The 24,336-nt window shown below is 39.4% G+C and overlaps 1 protein-coding gene across 1 annotated transcript; it reads right to left on the reverse strand.

Annotated features, from left to right (window-relative positions):
* Positions 1 to 601: 601 nt before the first annotated feature.
* LOC138879830 (stress response protein nst1-like) lies at positions 602 to 20,526 on the reverse strand. Its single transcript, XM_070159468.1, has 3 exons — positions 20,197 to 20,526; positions 1,189 to 1,277; positions 602 to 764 (listed from the first exon to the last, which is right to left on the reverse strand). The coding sequence occupies exons 1-3, from the start codon at positions 20,524 to 20,526 to the stop codon at positions 602 to 604; spliced, it is 582 nt and encodes a 193-aa protein (XP_070015569.1).
* Positions 20,527 to 24,336: the final 3,810 nt, after the last annotated feature.

Genomic DNA, 24,336 nt, shown 5'->3' on the forward strand with positions numbered 1-24,336 from the left:
GAGGCTCGCTTATTAGATACCGACGGTGTACCACCAACAGAATATGGAACAGAGGCAAAACCCCCTTCTCCTTGATGGAGGATGTCGATGTAGTAGCCATGGCTACGGTAAAATAGGAAGAGGAGGATGAGGATTTGGGTGAAGGCTTTGAGTTAAAATGACGAGAGAACTGGCACAAAGATCAAAAGTTCTATGAGAGGGATGATTTTCTAGAATAGCAGAATCTCTAATTGAGAAATGAGTGAATGCATATATAGAGGCAAACGATGACTGTTCGCCTATCCAGAAGACCAATTAGGTAGAGACCCCAAGGATTTCTGCCATTACAAGCATCGACTCTAAAGAAGCTATCAACCCACTCTCAGGATGGTGCCCGATCTCGAGGGCCCCGATTACTCCAAGTATGGACTCCAAAGAGCCAAGATCAAAATTCGAAGGCTAACTCCGCATGAACACTGGAATATAAGGAATTCAATGATTTGAAGTAGAAATTTTTTCTTGCATTGCCAAGAAATATATTTACAAGGGGCGTCTTCACAAGACATGCCTCCCCATAAATACGTACACAAAAAGAAAAAAGAGAAGCAAAGGCGACACAAGCCTACTCTTCATCACCACTACCCTCCGAACCATCTCCGAAACCTTCGTCCAAAGCGACTAAGAGCACCAATTCTTCTTCCGACTCTTGGGCCTTCTCGATCTCAGCAGAGAGATCGACACCTTTAGCACTGGCTTCCTCTAAGGCTTGACTCCTCGCCTTTGCACTAGCATGAGGGACATTCCGAATCAGTTTTTGCTCGGCCTCCACCAATATATTTCAGGCTATTTGATTCGCAGTGGATGCGTCTTTCAGATAAGTAGTGACTTTTTCTTTGACCTCGGACTTGGCCGCAGGTAGCGCAACAATCTCTTTTCGAGCATTATGGCGAAGACCCTGGGTCGATGCCAATTCCGAGGTCACTACCTCATTTTGCTTCCTTAGCTCGAGGATCTCCACATTCTTCTGCTCGATCTGCAAAGGAAAAGATATGTCAGTAAACATCGAATTATGAGAACGATGAATAGATTTACGAATAACAAGTTAACTGCTCAGCAAGATCAACCTTTTCTCGGAGCACTCCCTCCAAAGTCGCCCAAAGCTCGCTTAACTCCTTCTCCTTTCGGGCAGAGGATGCCTCCAACTCCTACAGTCCTAAAATGAGCTTCTCGAGCTCCTTTCCACGGCATGAAAGCTCATCTTGAAGCCTAGAGAAGGCATGATCATACATCTCCTTAGACTACAACGAAACAGAAGATTCAGAAAAACGAGGAAAAATGTTTGGGATTAAAAAAGTATACATCAACAGATATCACCTACCGCTGGAACTTCTCTGCTGCCTTGCTGCCTTTGGGTAATTAAAAGGGTGGGGTTAAATGTGGGCCGTTGATCTTAAAGATCAACAGCCTGGATTTTTAGAAGATATTGGGTTGGGTTGGCTAGGCGGGTACCGAACGGGTTTAGTAAGGGGTTGTTTGGTTTGGGTTTAGGGTAATTGGGCTAGGTAAATTGAGTTGGTTTGGGTAATTCTAGGTCCGAATTTAAATAAAAATGGGGCCAGATTTTAAATACCCAGTTTTAACAAATAAATAATTTATAAAAATAATAAATGAATACCAAAAATATCCTTTGTGCACTAAAATAATTTGAATTAGTTATTTAACATTTTAAAAAATATATAAAAGAACATTTTCTGCATAAATAATGTAATTATACATTAATATGGGCTATTATTACAACGATTTGCAATTTAGCCTAAAAATGCAAATGTAATTATAAAAATACACTAAAAATATTTACACTCTATGTTTGGCATAAACGATGAATTAAGATGATTAAATAATCATAAAAATGATTTGTGATGCAATTAATGATTATTTATACAATAAAATATGGTAATAAATTGATTAAAAAATCTTTAAAAATTATGGAAAAATACTTAATGATGCTCATGCACTATTTTAAAAGTATAAATGCATATTTTAAATATATGAGGGAAAAATTAGGTATCAACAACTGCCCCTCTTTACATGGGAAGGATGAAAGAGTTGTCGGGTAAAGAAATGTTGACCGATTTTGACCGAATGGAGTGATTTGTAAAATATAGGACGCACCCTGGTTTCTGAGCTGCCTACATATCCCTGGTTTTACAGGAATCAGGCAATGTATAGTTCTGGACCCAACGATGAATGAAACTAATGGAATTGTTATGGCAATAGTCGTGTGTTTCGGAAAGGGTTCTTTTGGGAAGGATAGTATCAGATGGATTTATGCGGAGTTATGAATATGAATCTAAAATGTAACGGATGTGTTATAGAGCAAGTATATGAATAGACATAGAGTAAGAAGCGGGAATTGATGGTGGTTGGTTATGTTTAAAACAATTGCGGAATGTGAACGTTGCAAACGAAAACCGGAGCGAAGATTGCTCCTGTTTGAAGAACAATTACTTCCTGGTTTACCTGCAAAACTTTAAATATGATGCGTGCAAATATATATGGATTATTGCAAGAATTTAAACATGATGCAAATTCCATTTGGACCATGATGGTTGTCTTTGGATTGTGATGATGATGTCCTTAGACCATGACGTCCCGGGCCATGAATCATGAGATAAGGATTTGCAGGACATGAAATGATGTTCTCGGGCTATGAGAATGGTGCCTTTGAAGCATGACGCCTTTGAATAATGATGTGCAATAATATTGGGAGATTCTTAGGCCATGATATGGTAACTTCAGGCTATGAGGATGACGCCTTCGGACTTTGATGTCTTTGGACAAATTGGATATATATCAGCCCATGAGATGTAGAGACATGATGTTAGAGATAAAACAAGACAGTGTTTAGTCTTGTGCAGGGTCGGGGGAAGAGCTTAGCCCCAAGAGAAGAGGATAATGCAAGGTTTAGAATAGAGGAACACATATGCAAAAGGAGACAATGCTTAGTCTCATAAGAAGGCAGTGCTTAGCCTTATGCAAATGAGGAGGCAGGCCTTAGCCTCATGCATGAATTGAGGCAGGGCTTAGTTTCATGCAGAGAAAAGGCAATGCTTAGCCCTATGCAAATAGGGAGGTAGGGCTTAGCCTCATCCAAGAATTGAGACAGATCTTAGTCTCATGCAACGAGAAGGTAATGCGTAGCCTTATGCAAATAGGGAGGCAGGGCTTAGCCTCATGCAAGAATTGAGACACAGCTTAGTCTCATATAAAGAGAAGGCAATGCTTAGCCTTATGCAAATAGGGAGGCAGTGCTTAGCCTCATGCATGAATTGAGACAAAGCTTAGTCTCATGCAAAGAGAAGGCAATGCTTAGCCTTATGCAAATAGGGAGGCAGTGCATAGCCTCATGCAAGAATTGAGATAGATCTTAGTCTCATGCACGTGGAAGGCAATGCTCAACCTTATGCAAATGAGGAGGCAAGGCTTAGACTCATGCAAGATTTGAGACAAAGCTTAGTCTAATGCAAAAAGAAGGCAATGCTTAGCATTATGCAAATAGGGAGGCATGGCTTAGCCTCATGCAAGAATTAAGACAGAGCTTAGTCTCATGCAATGAGAAGCCAATGCTTAGCCTTATGCAAATAGGGAGGCATGGCTTAGCCCCATGCAAGAATTGAGATAGAGCTTAGTCTCATGCAAAGAGAAGGCAATGATTAGCCTTATGCAAATAGGGAGGCGGGGCTTAGCCTCATGAAAGAATTGAGATAGAACTTAGTCTCATGCAACAAGAAGTCAATGCTTAGCCTAATGCAAATAGGGAGGCAGGGATTAGCATCATGCAAGAATTGAGACATAGCTTAGTCTCATGCAAAAAGAAGGCAATGCTTAGCATTATGAAAATATGGAGGCAGGGCTTAGCCTCATGCAAGAATTGAGACAAAGATTAGTCTTATGCAATGAGAAGACAATGCTTAGCCTTATGCAAATAGGGAGGTAGTGCTTAGCCTTATGCAATAATTGAGACAGAGCTTAGTCTCATGCAAAGAGAAGGCAATTCTTAGCCTTTATGCAAATAGAGAGGCAGGGCTTAGCCTTATGCAAGAATTGAGATAGATCTTAGTCTCATGCAAGTGGAAGGCAATGCTTAGCCTTATGAAAATGAGGAGGCAAGGCTTAGCCTCATGAAAGATTTGAGACAAAGCTTAGTCTCATGCAAGGAAAAGGCAATGCTTAGCCTTATGCAAATAGGGAGGCAAGGCTTAGCCTCATGCAAGAATTGAGACAGAGCTTAGTCTCATGCAATGAGAAGGCAATGCTTAGCCTTATGAAAATAAGGAGGCAGGGCTTAGCCCCATGCAAGAATTAAGACAGAGCTTAGTCTCATGCAAAGAGAAGGCAATGCTTAGCCTTATGCAAATAGGGAGGCAGGGCTTAGCCTCATAGAAGAATTGAGACAGAGCTTAGTTTCATGCAAAGAGAAGGCAATGTTTAGCCTTATGCAAATAGGGAGGCAGGGCTTAGCCTCATGCAAGAATTGAGACAGAGCTTAGTCTCATGCAAAAAGAAGGAAATGCTTAGCCTTATGCAAATAGGGAGGCAGAGATTAGCCTCATGCAAGAATTGAGATAGAGCTTAGTCTCATGCAAGTGGAAGGTAATGCTCAGCCTTATGCAAATGAGGAGACAAGGCTTAGCCTCATGTAAGATTTGAGACAGAGCTTAGTGTCACACCTCTTTATTTACGCAACATTCCCAAGGAGGGCGTAGTGTAAAGGGAGTTTTTCCAATTAAAGGAAAATCGAAACGGGAGTCCTTATTAATTTCAGAGTCGCCACCTGGGAATTTTATGGCGTCCCAAGTCACCGGTTGTAATCCCGAATCGAGGAAAATATGACTCTGTTTATCATTCTGCGAACCAGAAATCCGAGTAAGGAATTCTGTTAATCCGGGAGAAGGTGTTAGGCATTCCCGAATTCCGTGGTTCTAGCACGGTCGCTTAACCATTTTTTATACTTGGCGTAATTATCTTGATTTACTAAATACATTACTTCTTGTTGCATAATTTTGTTACCGCTTTTGGTTAGATTGTTCACAATTATAGACCTTCCTTGAAACGAATCACGCGTACGTATATTCGCATTATATTTTTTTTATATAAACGTAAAGAATCGTGTCACGCATACGTGTACACAATGAGATCGATAGTATTATTTATATTTTTATTATAAAAAGAATTTATGGCCGAAATTGCGCGTGCTTAAAATAAAATTACGAACATTCGTCACTCTTGTATGATTAAATAGTGAACTACACCTCTCGGGTTATATGAAATAAATTAATTTAATATCCTCCGAAAAACCCCTTTTATTAAGAAAGTTTGCTCGAAGTTGCGCGAACGCATACTCCGAATTGTCTTTAGAAATGTAATCATGTCACGCGAACGTGTCCCTAATTACACAAAATATTATTGATGGAAATATAAATTTTCTACAAATGTTTATTATGTCCATTTGTTTTTAAATATGAAAGCCATGGGAAATCACCGGATGGAATGTCTCGAGATTTCTTAAAAAAATTCAAAATTTATTAGGTGTTGACCACAGGTTATATTTTGAGCGTGTGAATTATATACCTCAAAACTATTTAAATTAAAAGGATTAATGAGATGAAAAATAAATAAATAACATGCAACTGAAACTACCATTTTTATCGTGAATACAGTATATCTATTTTTAGTACTTGATAATTATATGCACAAGTTATTTATTATTTTCCTAAGCTTAAGACTAAGTGTATATGTTTGAAGACTTACCAAAGCGAATTATGTGTAAAAACTAGGAAAAATTTAATTGATAAGCAAACTAATAGTTTTCGAAGAATTTCCATTATTCTATTCGGAGCGAACTCTACTTTGTATATCTTTGACTTAGAATGTTGCAATTCGTATTTATAAATCCGACCTTCTTCTACACAACTAGTTTTTAATCCAAAGGTCAAATTATTTGGTTAATTTGCTTACGATGATTGAGTTTGGAAAAAATAAAATCAAACCAATTTTATCTCGGCTTATGCAAGCTATTTACAAATACTAAATCTATGCTTTGTACAAATCATTAACATTATTTTTTATATACTATTTATAAGGAAATGAGTTAATCGCATTCCTAAAATAAATGGCCATTTGTTATTAAGAAAGAAAACTAATTTACAAATTTGATTAAATAAATTGACATTATATACCGCAAATACACATCTAAACCATCCTGAAATATTCCAATGTCTTAATCGTAACGAATTATATCGATTCACCTCTCACTTATAGTTATCCCCATTATTAGGCCCTATTTTGTATAAACGAGAATACTTATGTCAACTAGAATTAAACAATATCAGGCTTGAGGAAGTTTACTAGCGTGGTCCCTCGATATTTTCATGTTACCAAGCGCTTAATTAATCATGGTCTAAATACAAAATTTAAAGAATAGTCAACTTTCTACCAAGTTCCCTGTCTCGACATTTCAAATATAGCTATACTTAAAGATATTCTGAAATAAATAGAACTATTGCAAAGCTTATACTAACTTCAAAAGAGGTCTTGATGGACTAATAGCTCCCACACCGAGCATAAGGTATATTAGTTGACTAAAAAATGAAACTCAACTAACGAATTTAAATGGATAGCGGACATATTTAGAATTCCAGATTTCATTTCTTTGTGACATTGCCACTTTGCGATAACATGAGTCTAAATATATATACCTGGAAATGAGGGTGAAAGAGGTAAAGTTCAGCAATAGCAGCAACAACAAAAAAAAACCAGTAGCAGAGAAATATGAAGATCAGCAAAATTTACAGCAGCACGCGTACAGCAGTTCAGCAGATTGGACAGCCCCAAAAATTCGTGAAAAATCAAACAAATGAGTATCCTCAAGAAACAACAGATTCAGTCCAAACAATATCACCAAACACAATCCGGACAGATACGAGGAAATGATATTTCTGATTTTTTTCTCTCTTTCTTTTCTATTTTTTTGTGTTCTGCCTTTCTGTATGTGTTAATTAGTGTTTTTATTCTCTTTCTTTTTTCTATCTCTCTTTTCTGTCTGTATATCTCTCTGTGTGTATCCCCCCTTAAATCAGTCCCAACACACCCTTTTATATAACTTGTTTCCTCCTCTTCCAGCCTACTGCCCGGACCCTCCTTATTCTTTTCAAATCAGTTTTTTCCACCCAAATAGCACTAAGTCTGAATTTTCAATTAATCAAGCCACTAAGGACACCTTTTCCCTTAATTTCAGCCCCCCATCTTCTTTTGTTCCCCAGTATTCTTTAAACAAACACATTATTGAACCCTACCATTAGTTGTCTATTATCTTTACACAAACCCACTTAGGAATGTCTCAAATCAGTCCACTAACAGGTTTAAAATATTCAGCAGCCTTTAAACAAGTATTCCTGTAGTTTTTTTTCCCCAAACTAACCTTTAATCAACTCCTGAAAACTCTCAATAATACTAACCCTAATACAAAAATCAGAATCCAACACAAAACAGATTTTACAATCTGTTCAAACTTAATTATCAACACTAGTTTCTGTTTGAACAGCTATAACCAAACCCTAAGGTTTTAATGCAAAAAAAAACATTAGATTTCCAATTCAGAACAATATTTACAGAATTTTAACTAATCGGGCAATTAACAATCAGAATTAAAACCAACAGAATGTTGAATGATTCAGTCTATACAAACAGACTAATCAATGAAGCTTAATCAAACGATTGTGTATTATAGCTGACATTGATCAGCAAACAATGAAAACAAGCAATTCAAATAGTTTCAGGATTATTGCTAGAATCAAGGATTTAACGGAAACTAATTAATCGACACCACTTATTAATCGACTGCACATTACAATTGACACTTAAACAAATTAGTAACAAAACAACTATCAAACAGTGTTATTGACGAATTTATAGACTAACAGGGAATTAAGTAAGCGACGCAATTTAGGACTCGATTTCACAATTTATAACACATACAGTTAAGGCGACTATAAATAACAGACAAAATTGGACCAAATAAAAGGTCCTTTGAAAATAAATAGAGTCAGTGTGACTTAACAACAACCAAAATCAACATAGTAAATAAACAGATACGTAAATAATGAAAACAAACACGAAGGAAAGAAAGAAAATACCTCATAATAATAGAATCAATACGGACCCAGTCTTCGAAACTCTGATTCGATTCTTTGAAATCAAACAGACCTTAGTCGAAGTATTCTCAACTGAAAATACTTCGATTAAGGTCGATTAGACCCCAACCTTATATTCAATTTGGGCAGATTCCAAAATTTGGGATTTTAGGGTTCTTAAAGGTCCGATTTAGGGCTCAACCATTTCTGGTCAGATTCGAAGGGAACCAAAGACGACTTAGGGGTGAGGGAGGCCTAAGGGTCATTTGGTGTGAATTTGGGACGTATCTGGGTGAGTTCATGCTTGACTCGAACCTTCAAATGAAGATTCGAGAAGTTCCAGGAAGGTTCGAGCTGAACTACTACCAGATTCATGATGAGGGTGGTCAGGATAAGCTGTGGTGTTAATTTGGTAATCATCTGAGCAGATGAAGTTTCAGATGAACTTTTCGATTGCAGATTCGAGGAAATCGGTGATTATTCGAAGGATACTATCATCAGATCTGGAAAGAGGATGTTGTGGGGAAGCTATGGTGTTAAGGTGGTGGCCGGCGGCGTGGTTGCCGCCGGGCTTCAGGCGAAGGGGAGCTAAGGCGGCTAGGGTTTGGGGTATCGTCTTAGGGACGATGATGAACAAGAGAGGGAGGGGGTGTTTGGTTAGGGGCTGGGGGTAGGAATTAGGCTTTTATAGTAGAGGGGGGAATTGCTCTTGGCAGTTGGATCCATCACGATCTATGGCCAGGATCAATTCACTTAAAGAGGACGACGCAGTTTTGTTCAAGCTGGGGATGGGTTGGCCCGGGCAATGGGTCGGGTAAGGGGTTACGGGTAGGGATATTGAATCTTAACCGTTAGATTGATTTAATTCAACGGCCTTGATGAAAAGTGACCAAACGACGTCGTTTGGTTTACCCCTGAGTTGGACTGGATTGGGGCGGGTATGGGCTGTAATTTTGGGCCTGATTTTCTTTTAAAACTGGCCCAATCCGCATTTCTTCACATTTTTGAACTCTTTTCCTTTTCCTTTTTAAATTTTCTAATTTAAATACAATTCCTAATTAATTGTAAAATCTAAATACAAATATTTAATTAACACTTACAATAATTAACATGCAAATCAAAGAAAAAAAAATGAAATCATATAAGGGCACATTTAAATGACAAAATTACAATAATTACATATTTTTTGATTTTTCTTTTTGTAAAACCTGTTAATTCCTAAATTGAAAAACTAAATCCTAAATGCACATGCAACACATATTACATTATATTATTTTTTTTTGTATTTTTAAAATGCATTAATAAAATTACACATGCAAACAAACATGAAAACCATACAATATTTCCTAAAAATAATACATAATTAAAGAAAAATTACGGGAGTTATTTTGGAGTAATTTGTATGAGGCAAAAATCATGTGCTCACAGCTGCCCTTCTTTGTCCGGGAACACGAAGAGTTTCCGTGCAAAGATAAAGTGAGCGGATACGAGCGATTTTTGCCTGTTTGAATACTCCGTTGGAAGCATTTTTGAAAGATTTGACCGAACCTCTGCTTCAAAGGTTTCCTACATATCCTTGGCTATAAAGGAATCAGGTCAATGTAGTTCGGAAAGTTTTGGTAGATGGGAATACCATGGGACTGTGATGTTACTGCTGCTGCATGCTGCTTTTACTGCTTGCTGACCTCCTTATTACACCCTGCTTAAAGAAAAACAAAAGGCTAGACTAGACCATGGTATATGAATTACAAAATCTTATTTAGATCATGCCCTTTGTGTCTCTTGTTGCTTTGATGTCTTGGTGACCCCTTTTATCTCTTTTGCTTCCGATTTGTCTCGTATTCTCTTCGGACTACCAGTCTTGAACTGCTTGTTTCCTTTTGTATTGTTTTTCATCGAGTCTTGTACTTCCTTCCTCTGCTTGGGATTCTTTGTTGTTTCCCACTGGGGATTCCGATCGGATTCCTCTGCCTTATTGATTCCAAGTGTATTCCTCCATTATATGGGTGGGCTCCTGACTTCAACAAACAATGTCAAAAATAAATTGCCATTCTGTTCTTCAGGGGGGCTCCTGATCTCTTTTGAATTATATTCCCTTGTTCTCCAGGTGTACGTCTGATTGCTGATACTTCAACTGTTCTTCCTTGTTCTTTAGGTGGACGCCTGCTTGCTGATATTTCAACTGTTCTTCCTTGTTCTCCAGGTGGACGCTTTCTTGCTGATATTTCAATTGTTCTTCCTTGTTCTCCAGGTGGACGCCTGCTTGCTATTTCAATTGTTCTTCCTTGTTCTCCAGGTGGACGCCTGCTTGCTATTTCAACTGTTCTTCCTTGTTCTCCAGGTGGACGCCTGCTTGCTATTTCGACTGTTATTCCTTGTTCTCCAGGTGGACGCCTGCTTGCTATTTCAACTGTTCTTCCTTGTTCTCCAGGTGGACGCCTGCTTGCTATTTCAACTGTTCTTCCTTGTTCTCCAGGTGGACGCCTGCTTGCTATTTCAACTGTTCTTCCTTGTTCTCCAGGTGGACGCCTGCTTGCTGATACTTCAATTGCTCTTCCTTGTTCTCCAGGTGGATGCCTGCTTGATGATATTTCAACTGTTCTTCCTTGTTCTCCAGGTAAACGCATGCTTGCTATTTCAATTGTTCTTCCTTGTTCTCCAGGTGGACGCCTGCTTGCTATTTCAAATGTTCTTCCTTGTTCTCCAGGTGGACGCCTGCTTGCTGATACTTCCATCACCGGGTGTTTCCTGAAACAAATATTGTTTTTGCCCCTGTTTCAAATCAAAGAAAATCTTGTTATTTTAAGGTGTGGTGGTTAGTTGTGGCATTCTTGCTGGGGGTGGGGTTTCTCTTTGTCCTGTTTTACTGCCTTGAAGCGGTTGAAAAGACTGTTTTGTCCTCATAATTGATCCTTAACCGTAGGATCCTCAACTGTTGTTTTCACTTCAAACCCTTTCAATTGTAATCATATGTCTCTCATGACATTACTGAACCACTTTTCTGATTCAACTTTTCTCAACCCATATCTTATTTTCATCCTATTACCTCCCGCCTATCATGGCCGTATTTTGCATTGTGCAATTTTGAATCTTGGTAGTACACCTTGACATTCCTTTTTATTTGTTTGGAATGAGACTCACCTCAAAAAACTTTAGAAGAGTCAGAGTATTAGTGACGGAACATGACGATTTTGACAATTAAGAATGAAAAGAAGAATCCAAATTTGGATGACTGTTGGAGATAGGAATAAGGAACTTATCTGATTGGAGTCACTGGCACCAATGATCAGGGTATGCACTTTGGATTAATCAGCCCAGTCTATTTAACCAATCTCCTTTTCAATTGTTTCACTTTGTTTTCCAAAATTTCCACAACCCAATTTTACTTTTTGCCAACTTACGGACCTTGTTCGACTTGTAGTGCCTCAAAGAGTTTTCACCGACAAACCTCCCTCATTTGTTTATTTCTTAATTCCTTTTCGCCTTATGGTGCCTGCGAAGGTTTTCACCAATAAGACTCTCTCATTTTACTTTCTCTCAGCTTTCGTCGTCTCATGGTGCCCGTGAGGGTTTTCACCTATAAGACTCTCTCATTCTCATCACTTTTTCTTGTTTGGACAAGAGTGTTATGAATCACCTCCATTTGCTCGACTCGGCATTTTTCTAAGATTGATCGAAAGGTCTTTTGGTATGTGGTTGTAATGAAAGGGTATCCAAAATTAAACAATTTTGATATGGGTTTAAAATTACAACTCTTGGAATCATTTTTCTTATTGCCAATACAATTCCTGCCCCAGCTTCTTGCTTGGGGGTCTTTGGATGTTTTATTTTATGCACATTATGCATATTACGCACCCTATGACCGAGCCGTGAGGCACCTACGTATCCTCTTTTAGGAATCAGGTCAAACGTAGTTCACTCCAATAATAATAATAATAATTTTTTTTGATTCCAAAAGAGGGTAGGAAAGAAACAAATATGTCTCAAAAGGGGGAACAAAGGGTACAGTGTTTGGATAGCAGAATAAATTGCTTTCGTCGTTCCAATCTTCGAAATAATGCCGAATACAAACATTCAATAACTATACCAAGGAAAAATCATGCATAATATCTCTTTACTGCATCAGAGTTGATAGCCATGTCTATGCATTTTCCTTCAATATCTGTTAAACATAATGCACCATTGGACAATACTCTGGTCACAATGAATGGTCCTTGCCAATTTGGGGCAAACTTGCCCTTTGCTTCAACCTGATGTGGAAGAATACGTTTCAGCACCTGTTGACCCACTTCAAACTTTTGGGGACGCACCTTTTTGTTGTATGCTCTTGCTATTCTTCTTTGATACAATTGACCATGACATACTGCTGCCAATCATTTTTTATCAATCAAGTTTAACTGTTCCAAACGGGTTTTGACCCATTCATCATCATCAATCTTAGCTTCGGTGACGATCCGAAGGGAAGGAATCTCAACTTCTGCAGGAATTACCGCCTCAGTGCCATATACCAACAAATAAGGAGTTGCTCCTACCGAAGTGCGAACAGTAGTGCGATATCCCAACAACGCAAATGGTAATTTTTCGTGCCATTGTCTTGAACCTTCTACCATTTTCCGAAGTATCTTCTTTATGTTTTTGTTGGCTGCTTCGACTGCTCCATTCGCCTTGGGCCGATATGGGGTAGAATTGCGATGTATAATCTTAAACTGTTGACATATCTCTCTCATTAAGTTACTGTTAAGATTAGCACCGTTATCTGTGATGATCACCTTTGGGATTCCGAATCGACATATGATATTTGGGTGAACAAAATCGACCACAACTTTCTTGGTCACTGATTTGAATGTTTTGGCCTCAACCCATTTGATGAAATAATCAATGGCTACCAAAATGAACCTGTGCCCATTGGATGCTGCTGGCTCAATTGGTCCAATAATATCCATGCCCCAAGCGACGAAGGGCCAAGGTGCCGACATTGTGTGCAACTCGGATGGTGGAGAATGAATCAAATCTCCGTGTATCTGGCATTGATGACATTTGCGCACAAAACTGATACAATCTCACTCCATGGTAAGACAATAGTAACCAGCTCGGAGAATTTTCTTTGCCAACACATATCCGCTTATGTGGGGTCCGCAAACTCCCGAATGTACTTCAGACATGACAGCCATAGCTTGTCTAGCATCTATGCATCTTAATAATCCAAGGTCTGGTGTTCTTTTATACAAAACTCCTCCACTTAAGAAAAATCCATTTGCCAACCACCTAATGGTTCTCTTTTGATCCCCTGTGGCTTGCGCTGGATATATCCCCATTCTGATATACTCCTTGATGTCGTGGAACCATGGTTCACCATCAAATTCTTCTTCAACCATGTTGCAGTAAGCGTGCTGATCGTGGACTTGAATATGCAGTGGATCCACATAAGCTTTGTCCGGATGGTGCAACATTGATGCCAGGGTAGCCAATGCATCGGCAACCTCGTTATGGATTCTTGGAATATGCCTGAACTCCACTGATCGAAACTGTTGACAAAGATCATGTAAACATTGCCGGTATGGTATGAGCTTCAAGTCTCGTGTTTCCCATTCTTCTTGAATTTGATGTACCAGAAGATCCGAATCTCCCAAAACCAAGATTTCCTGGATACCCATGTCTGTAGCTAGCCTTAAACCCAAAATACAAGCTTCATACTCAGCCATATTATTGGTGAAATAAAACCGAAGTTGAGCTGTAACCGGATAGTGATGCCTGGTTTCAGAAATAATCACAGCTCCTATCCCGACTCCTTTCATGTTAGCAGCTCCATCAAAGAAAAGTTTCCAGCCAGGTTTCTCAATTTGCTCCATCTCACCGATATGCATTACTTCTTCATAGGGAAAATAAGTTCTCAATGGCTCGTACTCTTCGTCGACCGGGTTTTTGGCTAAATGATCGGCCAATGCTTGGGCTTTTATGGCAGTCCGAGTCACATAGATGATGTCAAATTCTGTGAGCAATATCTGCCACTTTGCAAGTCTCCCTGTTGGCATAGGCTTTTGAAAAATATATTTCAACAGATCCAGACGCGAAATGAGGTAAGTAGTGTAGGATGACAAGTAGTGTTTCAATTTCTGAGCTACCCAAGTTAGGGCGCAACATGTCCTTTTAAGATAAGTGTACTTAACCTCATAAGCTGTGAACTTTTTGCTAAGGTAGTAAATGGCCTGTTCTTTTCTGCCGGTGATGTCATGTTGCCCCAGTACACAACCAAATGAATTTTCCAAAACTGTCAAGTAAAGAATCAAAGGTCTTCCTGGTTCTGGCGGAACCAGCACGGGTGGGTTTGACAAGTATCCTTTTATCTTATCAAACGCTTCTTGACACTCATGAGTCCACTTGACCGCAACATCCTTCTTCAACAATTTGAAAATAGGCTCACAGGTTGTCATGAGCTGAGCAATAAACCTGCTGATGTAATTTAACCTCCCTAACAAACTCATTACTTCAGTCTTGTTCCTTGGAGGTGGCAATTCTTGGATGGCTTTGATCTTTGATGGGTCTAGCTCGATGCCTCGCCAACTGACTATGAATCCCAGCAGCTTTCCAGATGGAACGCCAAATGCACACTTGGTAGGGTTAAGCTTGAGGTTGTACCTGCGAAGTCTCAGGAAGAATTTCCTCAAATCCCCAACGTGGTTGGCCTGATGCTTTGATTTTATGATCACATCGTCCACGTATACCTCAATCTCCTTATGTATCATATCATGAAACACCGTGGTCATTGCTCTCATGTAAGTTGCCCCGGCGTTCTTCAAACCAAATGGCATTACCCGGTAGCAATAAGTTCCCCATGGGGTGATGAATGCCGTCTTTTCTGCATCTTCTTCATCCATCAGAATTTGATGATACCCGACATAACAATCCACAAAAGATCCTATCTCATGCTTGGCACAATTATCGATCAAAATATGGATATTGGGTAATGGGAAGTTATCCTTTGGACTTTCTTTGTTGAGATTGCGGTAATCGACGCATACTCTAATCTTGCCGTCTTTCTTTGGCACAGGAACGACATTAGCCAACCAAACAGGATATCGAATGACCCGAATGACCTTTGCATCCAACTGTTTGGTGATTTCTTCTTTAATTTTCACACTCATATCAGTCTTGAACTTCCTCAGCTTTTGCTTGACAGGAGGCACCATTGGATCAGTGGGCAATTTGTGAACCACTAAATCAGTGCTCAAGCCTGGCATGTCGTCATATGACTATGCAAAAACATCTTTGAATTCGATGAGTGTTTTAATTAAATCTTCCCGGATCTTTGGTTCAAGGTGGACACTTATTTTAGTTTCTCGGATATTATTTGTATATCCTAGATTGATGTCTTCAGTATCACTCAGGTTAGGTTTGGTTTTTTCTTCAAAATGAATTAACTCTTTATTAATCTCTTCGAAAGCTTCATCCTCATCATATTCTGATTCATAATCACAATATACTTCTTGGATTATTATTTCGGAATCAAATTGATTTTTAAGACTGGGCTGAGGATTCCTTATGCAGGCTATATCACTAGAGCCAGCGTAAAAGGGACTGTACAGAAAAAGAAGAAAAAGAAAAGAAAACTATCAGGAATGATAATGAAAAGGAAACTGTATTTCATTGGATGATGAAAGATAACAAGGTTTGCACACTTCAAACAAACTGAAGTAAAATCAAAATAAACTACCAAGACTCCTTTCGAATGGGGAGAGGAGTGGCTTTCCAGTTATTAAGCTTTGTCTCTGGCCCAACGAATTGAACTTCTGCGTTGCTAGAACCTTCACCGTTTTCCACCATGTTCACATCGTCAAATAGCTTTTCAAATCTTTCAATTAATTCGTCCTCAGGATTAATCATGGATTTAGGAATTGTTGTTATCGGGTGATTTCTGGTACCGGACTTGACAAAAGACTTTGATAGATGTGGGACTGGCTTTGGAAGGACCCATGCCTTCTGTTTTGGCTTTCTGGCCTTTCTCACGTCTGTGACAGTGGGTATGAATCCCAATCCAAATGTTCCCCAGTTCTCGGGAAGAGATACTGGTTGTATAATGCCTTGCAAGGATGAGCCCAAACCTTTGCCGGGTACAAAACCATTTTTCAACATTTCATAGGCTACCATGACTGATGCAGCGGTTATCTTTGGATTCGGAATGTATTTCCCCTCTGGAATTTTCTCTACCAACATTGTGTCGGAAACCTGGTAAACCCATGGTCCCTGGTCATCTTCTATTCCCTCTACCGGTACAACGGCACTGCTGTGAGTATTTAAACTGTCTTCCCCATGCACAACTATTTCTTGTTTATCCCATTCAAACTTGACCACCTGGTGTAGTGTTGATGGGACTGCTTTAGCAGCATGGATCCATGGTCGACCCAACAGTAAATTATAAGAAACAGCTATATCCAACACCTGAAACTCTATTGTGAATTCAACTGGCCCTATTGTCAGCTCCAGCACTATGTCGCCAAATGAATCTCTGCTTCCACCGTCAAATCCCCGTACACAAATACTATTCTTGTGGATTCTCTCCTCTTTTATTTTCAACTTGCTCAGAGTGGAGAGAGAGCAGATGTTTGCGCTTGACCCCTTGTCAACCAACACCTGGGTCACTACGGAGTTTTCACATTTCAAGATGAGGTAAAGAGCTCTGTTGTGCTCAGTACCTTCCACATGCAACTCATCATCAGAAAATGTGATTCTGTTTGCCTCAAAGATTTTGTTGGCTATTTTTTCCAAGTGATTCACGGAGATCTTATCAGGAACGTGTTCCTCATTCAAGATCTTCATTAAAGCTTGACGGTGCTCGTCCGAATGGATCAGCAATGACAATAATGAAATTTGAGCGGGCGTTCTTTTCAATTGTTCCATGATAGAATAGTCATGGAGCTTCATCTTTCTCAAGAATTCTTCCTCTTCTTCTTCAGTCACGACTTTCTTTATTGGTGTTGGATTATTTTTAGTTTTTCTTAACTCTTCGGGAGTAAAACATCTTCCCGAACGAGTCAAGCCTTGCACCTCACAGACTTCTTCCTTGACTTCTTTTCCTTTGTACATTACCATCACCCGTTCGTAGTTCCATGGAATAGCTTTGTTGTTGATCACTGGTAACTGGGTTACTGGCTTGCTAATAACCCGATCTATACGGGCTCCTTCCACGACTATTATGGGTTTGCTGGCCACCCCTGGTACAATCACCTTTGACCCTTCCTGCTTCGTGGTAACTTTGCTTGAAGATCCCTTCTCAACTACCACAGATGGCTCATCACCATTTTTGTTCTGCTTAGGTACCGAATTCTCCTCTGCTAACTGTTCATCTGGCTTGGCTTCATGAGACCGAATCATCATGACGGTTTGTGATGGCTTCTTTGTTTCCCCATCAGCCCATACTATTTCTATCATATTGGCCTCCTGATGGGCTGGCATTGGATTTCTGTTGATATTGGGAGCTTCGGGGGTTTGAGCTTCAATTTTATTAGTATCAATCAGCTCTTGTATTGCATTTTTTAAATGCCAACACTTTTCTGTATCATGGCCTGGTGTACCAGAACAATACTCACAGCTAACGGTGTAGTCCAGATTCTTTGGAGGAGGATTGGGCAGCTTTGATTGTATTGGCCTTAGCATATCCAACTGTCTTAGCCTGTGGAACAGACTAGTGTAGGATTCTCCCAGTGGAGTGAAGGTTTTCTTTTTCTGCACCCTTTCACCCCTGAGTGCTTGATTAGGCCTGAAACCTGGTCCGGGATAGGTTCACGGATAAGGGTAGGTACTTGGTATGACAGGAGCACGCCAATGAGCATGGGTAGGTGGCTGATTGTATGCTTGCGCATGGTTGACGGAAAAATGAGGTTCCGACGGGTGATAGTAGTGTTGGGGTGAATTGTGGTGATAAGTTGGTTGGTGGGATTGATGTTGATTGTAGTAATGAGGTAAACCTCTGGACCCCGACCAAGTTCCTGAATCAACCATTGCCGCTTCCTCTCTTTTCTTCTTTCCAATCCCTCCTACTCCGCCTTGAATAGCTTGAGTAGTTGCCTTAATAGCCGAATAACTCATGATTTTATTCATCTTGAGGCCTTCTTCCACCATACCTCCCATCTTCACTACTTCGTTGAATGATTTTCCTATCGCTGAAACCAAATGGGCATAGTAAGTTGGCTCCAAGGCTTGTAGGAAGTAATCTACCATCTCACTTTCCTTCATTGGAGGATCCACCCTTGCTTGCCTGTTCCCTCCACCGGAAACCATACTCTCTAAAGCTTTCATTGTGCTTTTTCTCAAATTTTGTCAAGGATAGTCGATCTGGGATGATTTCCAGATTGTATTGGAAGTGACAAGCAAATGCCTGTGCCAGGTCATCCCAGGTGTACCATCTCCCATGGTCCTGGCGGGTATACCACTCCAAAGCTGATCCGCTCAAACTTTGACTGAAGCAAGCCATTAATAATTCGTCTCTTCCCCCAGCTCCTCGCATCTTGCTGCAGAAACCCCTCAAGTGGGCTACCGAATCGCCGTGCCTGTTGTATAGGTCAAAATTGGGCATCTTGAAACCAACTGGTAATTGCACATTTGGGAAAAAACATAAGACCTTGTAGGCCACACTGACCTGCCCTCCTAACCCTCGCATGTCTTGGAACGATTGTTCTAAGCTTTTGACCTTCCTGAACATCTCTTCTTGTTCGGTATTTTTGACTGGCTTGTCAATTTCTGTTGGGAGGTCAAACCGGGGAGTAAATGAATGGATTCCGGAATCTTTGAAAGTGGGCTCTGGGGGGTAGTATTGGTTGTCCTGGGCCTGGAATATAGGCTCACTAGGAGATTTGTGGAATGTAGCTGGGGGAGGTGCCACGAAGACAGGAATTACTGGTGGAGGAGGGTATGGAACTGGTTTAGGGGGTGGAGACTGCGGTGTATAGGAGGTGGTGCCCCGGTAGTGCTGGTAGATGGGGAAACTCGGGGATAGTTCAGTGGCAGGATTATCCTGAGTTTGGGCTAGTAATGGGGTGGAGGTAGGGTTAGCTGGGTAAGATGGGGGTGATTGCCCTGTAGACCAGGCCCGATACATCTCGGCCATTTGTTGCTTAAGTTTAAGCATCTCTTCTTTCATTTTACCGACGTCCATCTCCTCTATCTCAATACCTGTGTCGACATCCGGGATAGACATGCTTTCGGGTATCGGTCCTTTTGATCTGGTGTGATAATGATTATATGCCAGTATACTCTTAGAAAAACTAACTGCTTGAATTCTAGAAATGAACAAACTTGTTAGTTTTGAGAGTTTGACACATATATAATTACACATTGAGATGCAATGTTCCTAGACAAATAACCCTTTTCTATCATGCATTTGCTCGGCTGCTTGTGTCATCCTAGCTTTTCTTGATCTTTCTCTTTATTGTCACTCACTCTTTATTTTATTCCTTCTTTTGATTGTGGTCGAATCTTATAAAGATTGCCTACGTATCATGTCCCCGCATGAATCAGACCGTGCATAGTTCCGGCGTAAAGCAATTGTCAACACTTTTATTTATTCTTGAAATAATACAAAGATGGAACAGACATAACATTTGGAAAACTTTATAAGAAAATGGTTTAAAAACTCGGCACAAACCCAAATCAAACAAAAGACATAACTCTTAACAGTTGTGAACATGCTCCACTCCCCACTTTTGTTTTCAATTATTGGATCATCTGCTCACGATGGGGCTTGACCCGGATGACCTCCTAGCGTACGATACATTCTTTCTAACTCCCTTGCCAGATGACGGGCAAAAATAGATGCATGCTCTATAAACCTTTCATAATCCATCCCTTGGCAGTTCACATAACTTTGAGAGGTGTAAACCGCCAAATCATGGATTTGTGCCCTGAAATCTTGGAGACGTTGGTCTTGGTTTTGCAGTTGCTGTTGGCGAGTGGTGGCTATATCTCTTATACGGTCTTCGCGATCTAAAGCTGACTCTAATTGAGCTCGGAGTCTGGCCTGATCGAGTCTTGCCTGTGCTCTTTCTCTGTTGATATCCGCGTGCTGATGTTCTCTATTGTACCTTCTCGCTTCTTCCAATTGTGCATGGAGTTTAGCTTCTGAATGTATCCAACGGTCTTTCTCTTTCTTGAATTGTGCCCTGTCTTCTTCGGATTGCTTTACTTGGCGTTCCTTTTTAGACTTGGCCTTCTCGTTTAATTGTATGATTCTTTCTTTAGCTTTGCCTAACGCCTTTTCGGTTTTTGCCAAAATGGAGTCATAATCTTGCATTTTTTCTAAAAGATTGACGATGATTTTTTGATCTTTCCAACTTCTCATTGGTGTTTCAGAAGCTTTCTTCATTTTTTGAAATTGAGCGTGAAGATTTTTATTTTCACAAGCCAGACTCTTCTTTTCACCTTCTGCTTCTTGTGCTTGTAAGTCTTTCTCCAAATTGAGGTTCCTCAGATTTTCCTTTAAGGCATGAATAGTTGCTTTGTATCTCTTTTCCTTTTTTCCCCAAATCAATCGTTCTTGGATTTTATCATTAAAGGTTTGAACATGGGATCTTTTTATAGGCCTTCTCAGATCGGGTTCTGGTACATCATCCACGCGGGATTGTTTCTCAAACCACCTTGCATATCCTGGATTTATCTCGCCCTTTGTAGTGTCTGGAACTTGAGTATCATCTTTCAAGTATCGACATCCATTCCACATCTGCTGAATTAAAGCCTCGGGAAGAGTGGCTTCAGGGTGTAACTCGATCACTTGCATACTCAAATCCTCATCATCAGGCACCACTTGGTATCTCCCTAGTTGTCTTAGAACTCTCTGTGCCGCATCTGGCTGGACGCTTCTCAATCCCAATAGCAGCAAATAACTATTCAAGGTTGACATGTGTATCACTTCTCTTATCGGGAGCCATCCCAAAGTCCACTCAATTTGACTTGCCGCTAAGGATCTTAGATGAGATACCCAGGCCTCCACCCCTTCTGGAGATTTATAATCTTTTATTCTTTCTTCATAACTCTCGATGAAATTGTCATTGCTTGGACCATACTGCATGAACTTGGGGTGATGTTGTAGATGCTCAATCATCCACATTTGCAACAAAATTTTGCACCCTTCGAAGAATTTTGCCCCTGATTTACATAAAGACAACGCCCGATAAATGTCTGAGAGAATGATCGGGGCAAGGGTGTGATTTTCCTTGGTAGTGAGGACCTGCACGACTTTCGCTGTGCGAATATCAATTGTTCGTTCTTTGTTTGGGAAGACAATGATTCCCAGAAAAGCCACCATGAAAGCGAAGCGACGGTGAATCTGCCAGGTGTCTTTGTTCTGTTTGTTAGTAAGGCCCTTTTCATGAATTTCAAATCCATCCGGCTTTCCGAACCTTGAATATAGGAAGTTGAAAGAACAACATCCTCTGACAATGTTGCTTTTTCTGATTTGATTACTGATGTTCAGGAGCCCAAAGAATCGATACACTGAGGGAGCTTTTGGGAATATAAGACTTTGGTTTCTTAAATCTCCATCAAAACCGGCATATCCAACTATCTCTTCTAATGTACGAGTAAGCTCGAAATCAGAGAAGCGAAAGACATTGTGAACAAGGTCCCAAAAAGTTACTAACGCCGTAATCAAATCATCACGTGGTTTAACTTTCATAATATCTGTGAGAGTTCCCAAATGCTTAATGACCCATTTCTGACCATCTTCTCCTAACTAATGCCACCACATCTGAAGCCGAAATAGAAACTCATCTACATTTGCGAATGGTGGGTTTTGGGTGGTGCTCATTTTGTATCTGCGATTAGTTTTAACAAAATCAAGACTCATTTTGAAAACAGACACTCATAAAAAGAAAAATCATTTTTTTTATTTAACACTTCTTCTTTTTTTTTCTTCAAAATTTAAAACTATTTTGGGAATTTTCTAAAACAACCCACTTTATTTCTCGGCTCTCACAATGATTTTTTTTTCAATTAAGCTGGTCAACAAGCAAATCCGAGGCAAATGAATGCACAGGTAGCAAGTAAGATGCATCAGGATGGTCTTTTCATTTCGGGTTCACCTGTCCTAGACAGACCCAACCCCTGTGTTGAGTCTCCAAGGTCAAATGTACATGATGCAAATAGACGTTCCTACTAAGGATCCGGTACGAGGCTGAGTTATTCTCAGTGAAAAACCTGAGGCAGATTGTTCTAGACCTGGCTTACCCAAACGGACAGCTTGAGCCGAAATGGGGGCAACGTACCGGGAGCACGAAAGTCTACCCGGCCTAGTTACTTGTCCCAACTTCGTCTTATTTGGTATGACTTCTAACAGAAAGGTGGGCCACGCGCACGTGTGCACCATAAATTCAGAAGACTCAGAAGGAAGGAGGGTTTCGTAGCAGTTTTATATACACAATTCAAATAATATTAAAGCGGTAAAAAGCAACATTTAGCACATTAGGCATATATCATGTAACAGAATCAGATAAAACCAAATATAACAATTTATCTAAGCTCGAATTTCTAACCCTGAATCAGTGGTATTATCCCCAGCAGAGTCGCCAGAGCTGTCACACCTCTTTCTTTACGCAACATTACCGAGGAGGGCGTAGTGTAAAGGGAGTTTTTCCAATTAAAGGACAATCGAAACGGGATTCCTTATTAATTTCAGAGTCGCCACCTGGGAATTTTATGGCGTCCCAAGTCACCGGTTTTAATCCCGAATCGAGGAAAATAGGACTCTGTTTATCATTCTGCGAACCAGAAATCCGAGTAAGGAATTTTGTTAATCCGGTAAAAGGTGTTAGGCATTCCCGTATTCCGTGGTTCTAGCACGGTCGCTTAACCATTTTTTATACTTGGCCTAATTATCTTGATTTACTAAATACATTACTTCTTGTTGCATGATTTTATTACCGCTTTTGGTTAGATTGTTCACAATTATAGACATTCCTTGAAACGAATCACGCGTACGTATATTCGCATTATATGTTTTTTATATAAACGTAAAGAATCGTGTCACGCATACGTGTACACAATGAGATCGATAGTATTATTTATATTTTTATTATAAAAAGAATTTATGGCCGAAATTGCGCGTGCTTAAAATAAAATTACGAACATTCGTCACTCTTGTATTATTAAATAGTGAACTGCACCTCTCGGGTTATATGAAATAAATTAATTTAATATCCTCCGAAAAACCCCTTTTATTAAGAAAGTTTGCTCGAAGTTGCGCGAACGCATACTCCGAATTGTCTTTAGAAATGTAATCATGTCACGCGAACGTGTCCCTAATTACACAAAATATTATTGATGGAAATATAAATTTTCTACAAATGTTTATTATGTCCATTTGTTTTTAAATATGAAAGCCATGGGAAATCACCGGATGGAATGTCTCGAGATTTCTTAAAAAAATTCAAAATTTATTAGGTGTTGACCACATGTTATATTTTGAGCGTGTGAATTATATACCTCAAAACTATTTAAATTAAAAGGATTAATGAGATGAAAAATAAATAAATAACGTGCAACTGAAACTACCATTTTTATCGTGAATACATTATATGTATTTTTAGTACTTGATAATTATATGCACAAGTTATTTATTATTTTCCTAAGCTTAAGACTAAGTGTATATGTTTGAAGACTTACCAAAGCGAATTATGTGTAAAAACTAGGAAAAGTTTAATTGATAAGCAAACTAATAGTTTTCGAAGAATTTCCATTATTCTATTCGGAGTGAACTCTACTTTGTATATCTTTGACTTAGAATGTTGCAATTCGTATTTATAAATCCGACCTTCTTCTACACAACTAGTTTTTAATCCAAAGGTCAAATTATTTGGTTAATTTGCTTACGATGATTGAGTTTGGAAAAAATAAAATCAAACCAATTTTATCTCGGCTTATGCAAGCTATTTACAAATACTAAATCTATGCTTTGTACAAATCATTAACATTATTTTTTATATACTATTTATAAGGAAATGGGTTAATCGCATTCCTAAAATAAATGGCCATTTGTTATTAAGAAAGAAAACTAATTTACAAATTTGATTAAATAAATTGACATTATATACCGCAAATACACATCTAAACCATCCGGAAATATTCCAATGTCTTAATCGTAACGAATTATATCGATTCACCTCTCACGTATAGTTATCCC

Source organism: Nicotiana sylvestris, chromosome 10, assembly GCF_000393655.2.
Source record: "Nicotiana sylvestris chromosome 10, ASM39365v2, whole genome shotgun sequence".
Taxonomy (NCBI): Eukaryota; Viridiplantae; Streptophyta; class Magnoliopsida; order Solanales; family Solanaceae; genus Nicotiana; species Nicotiana sylvestris.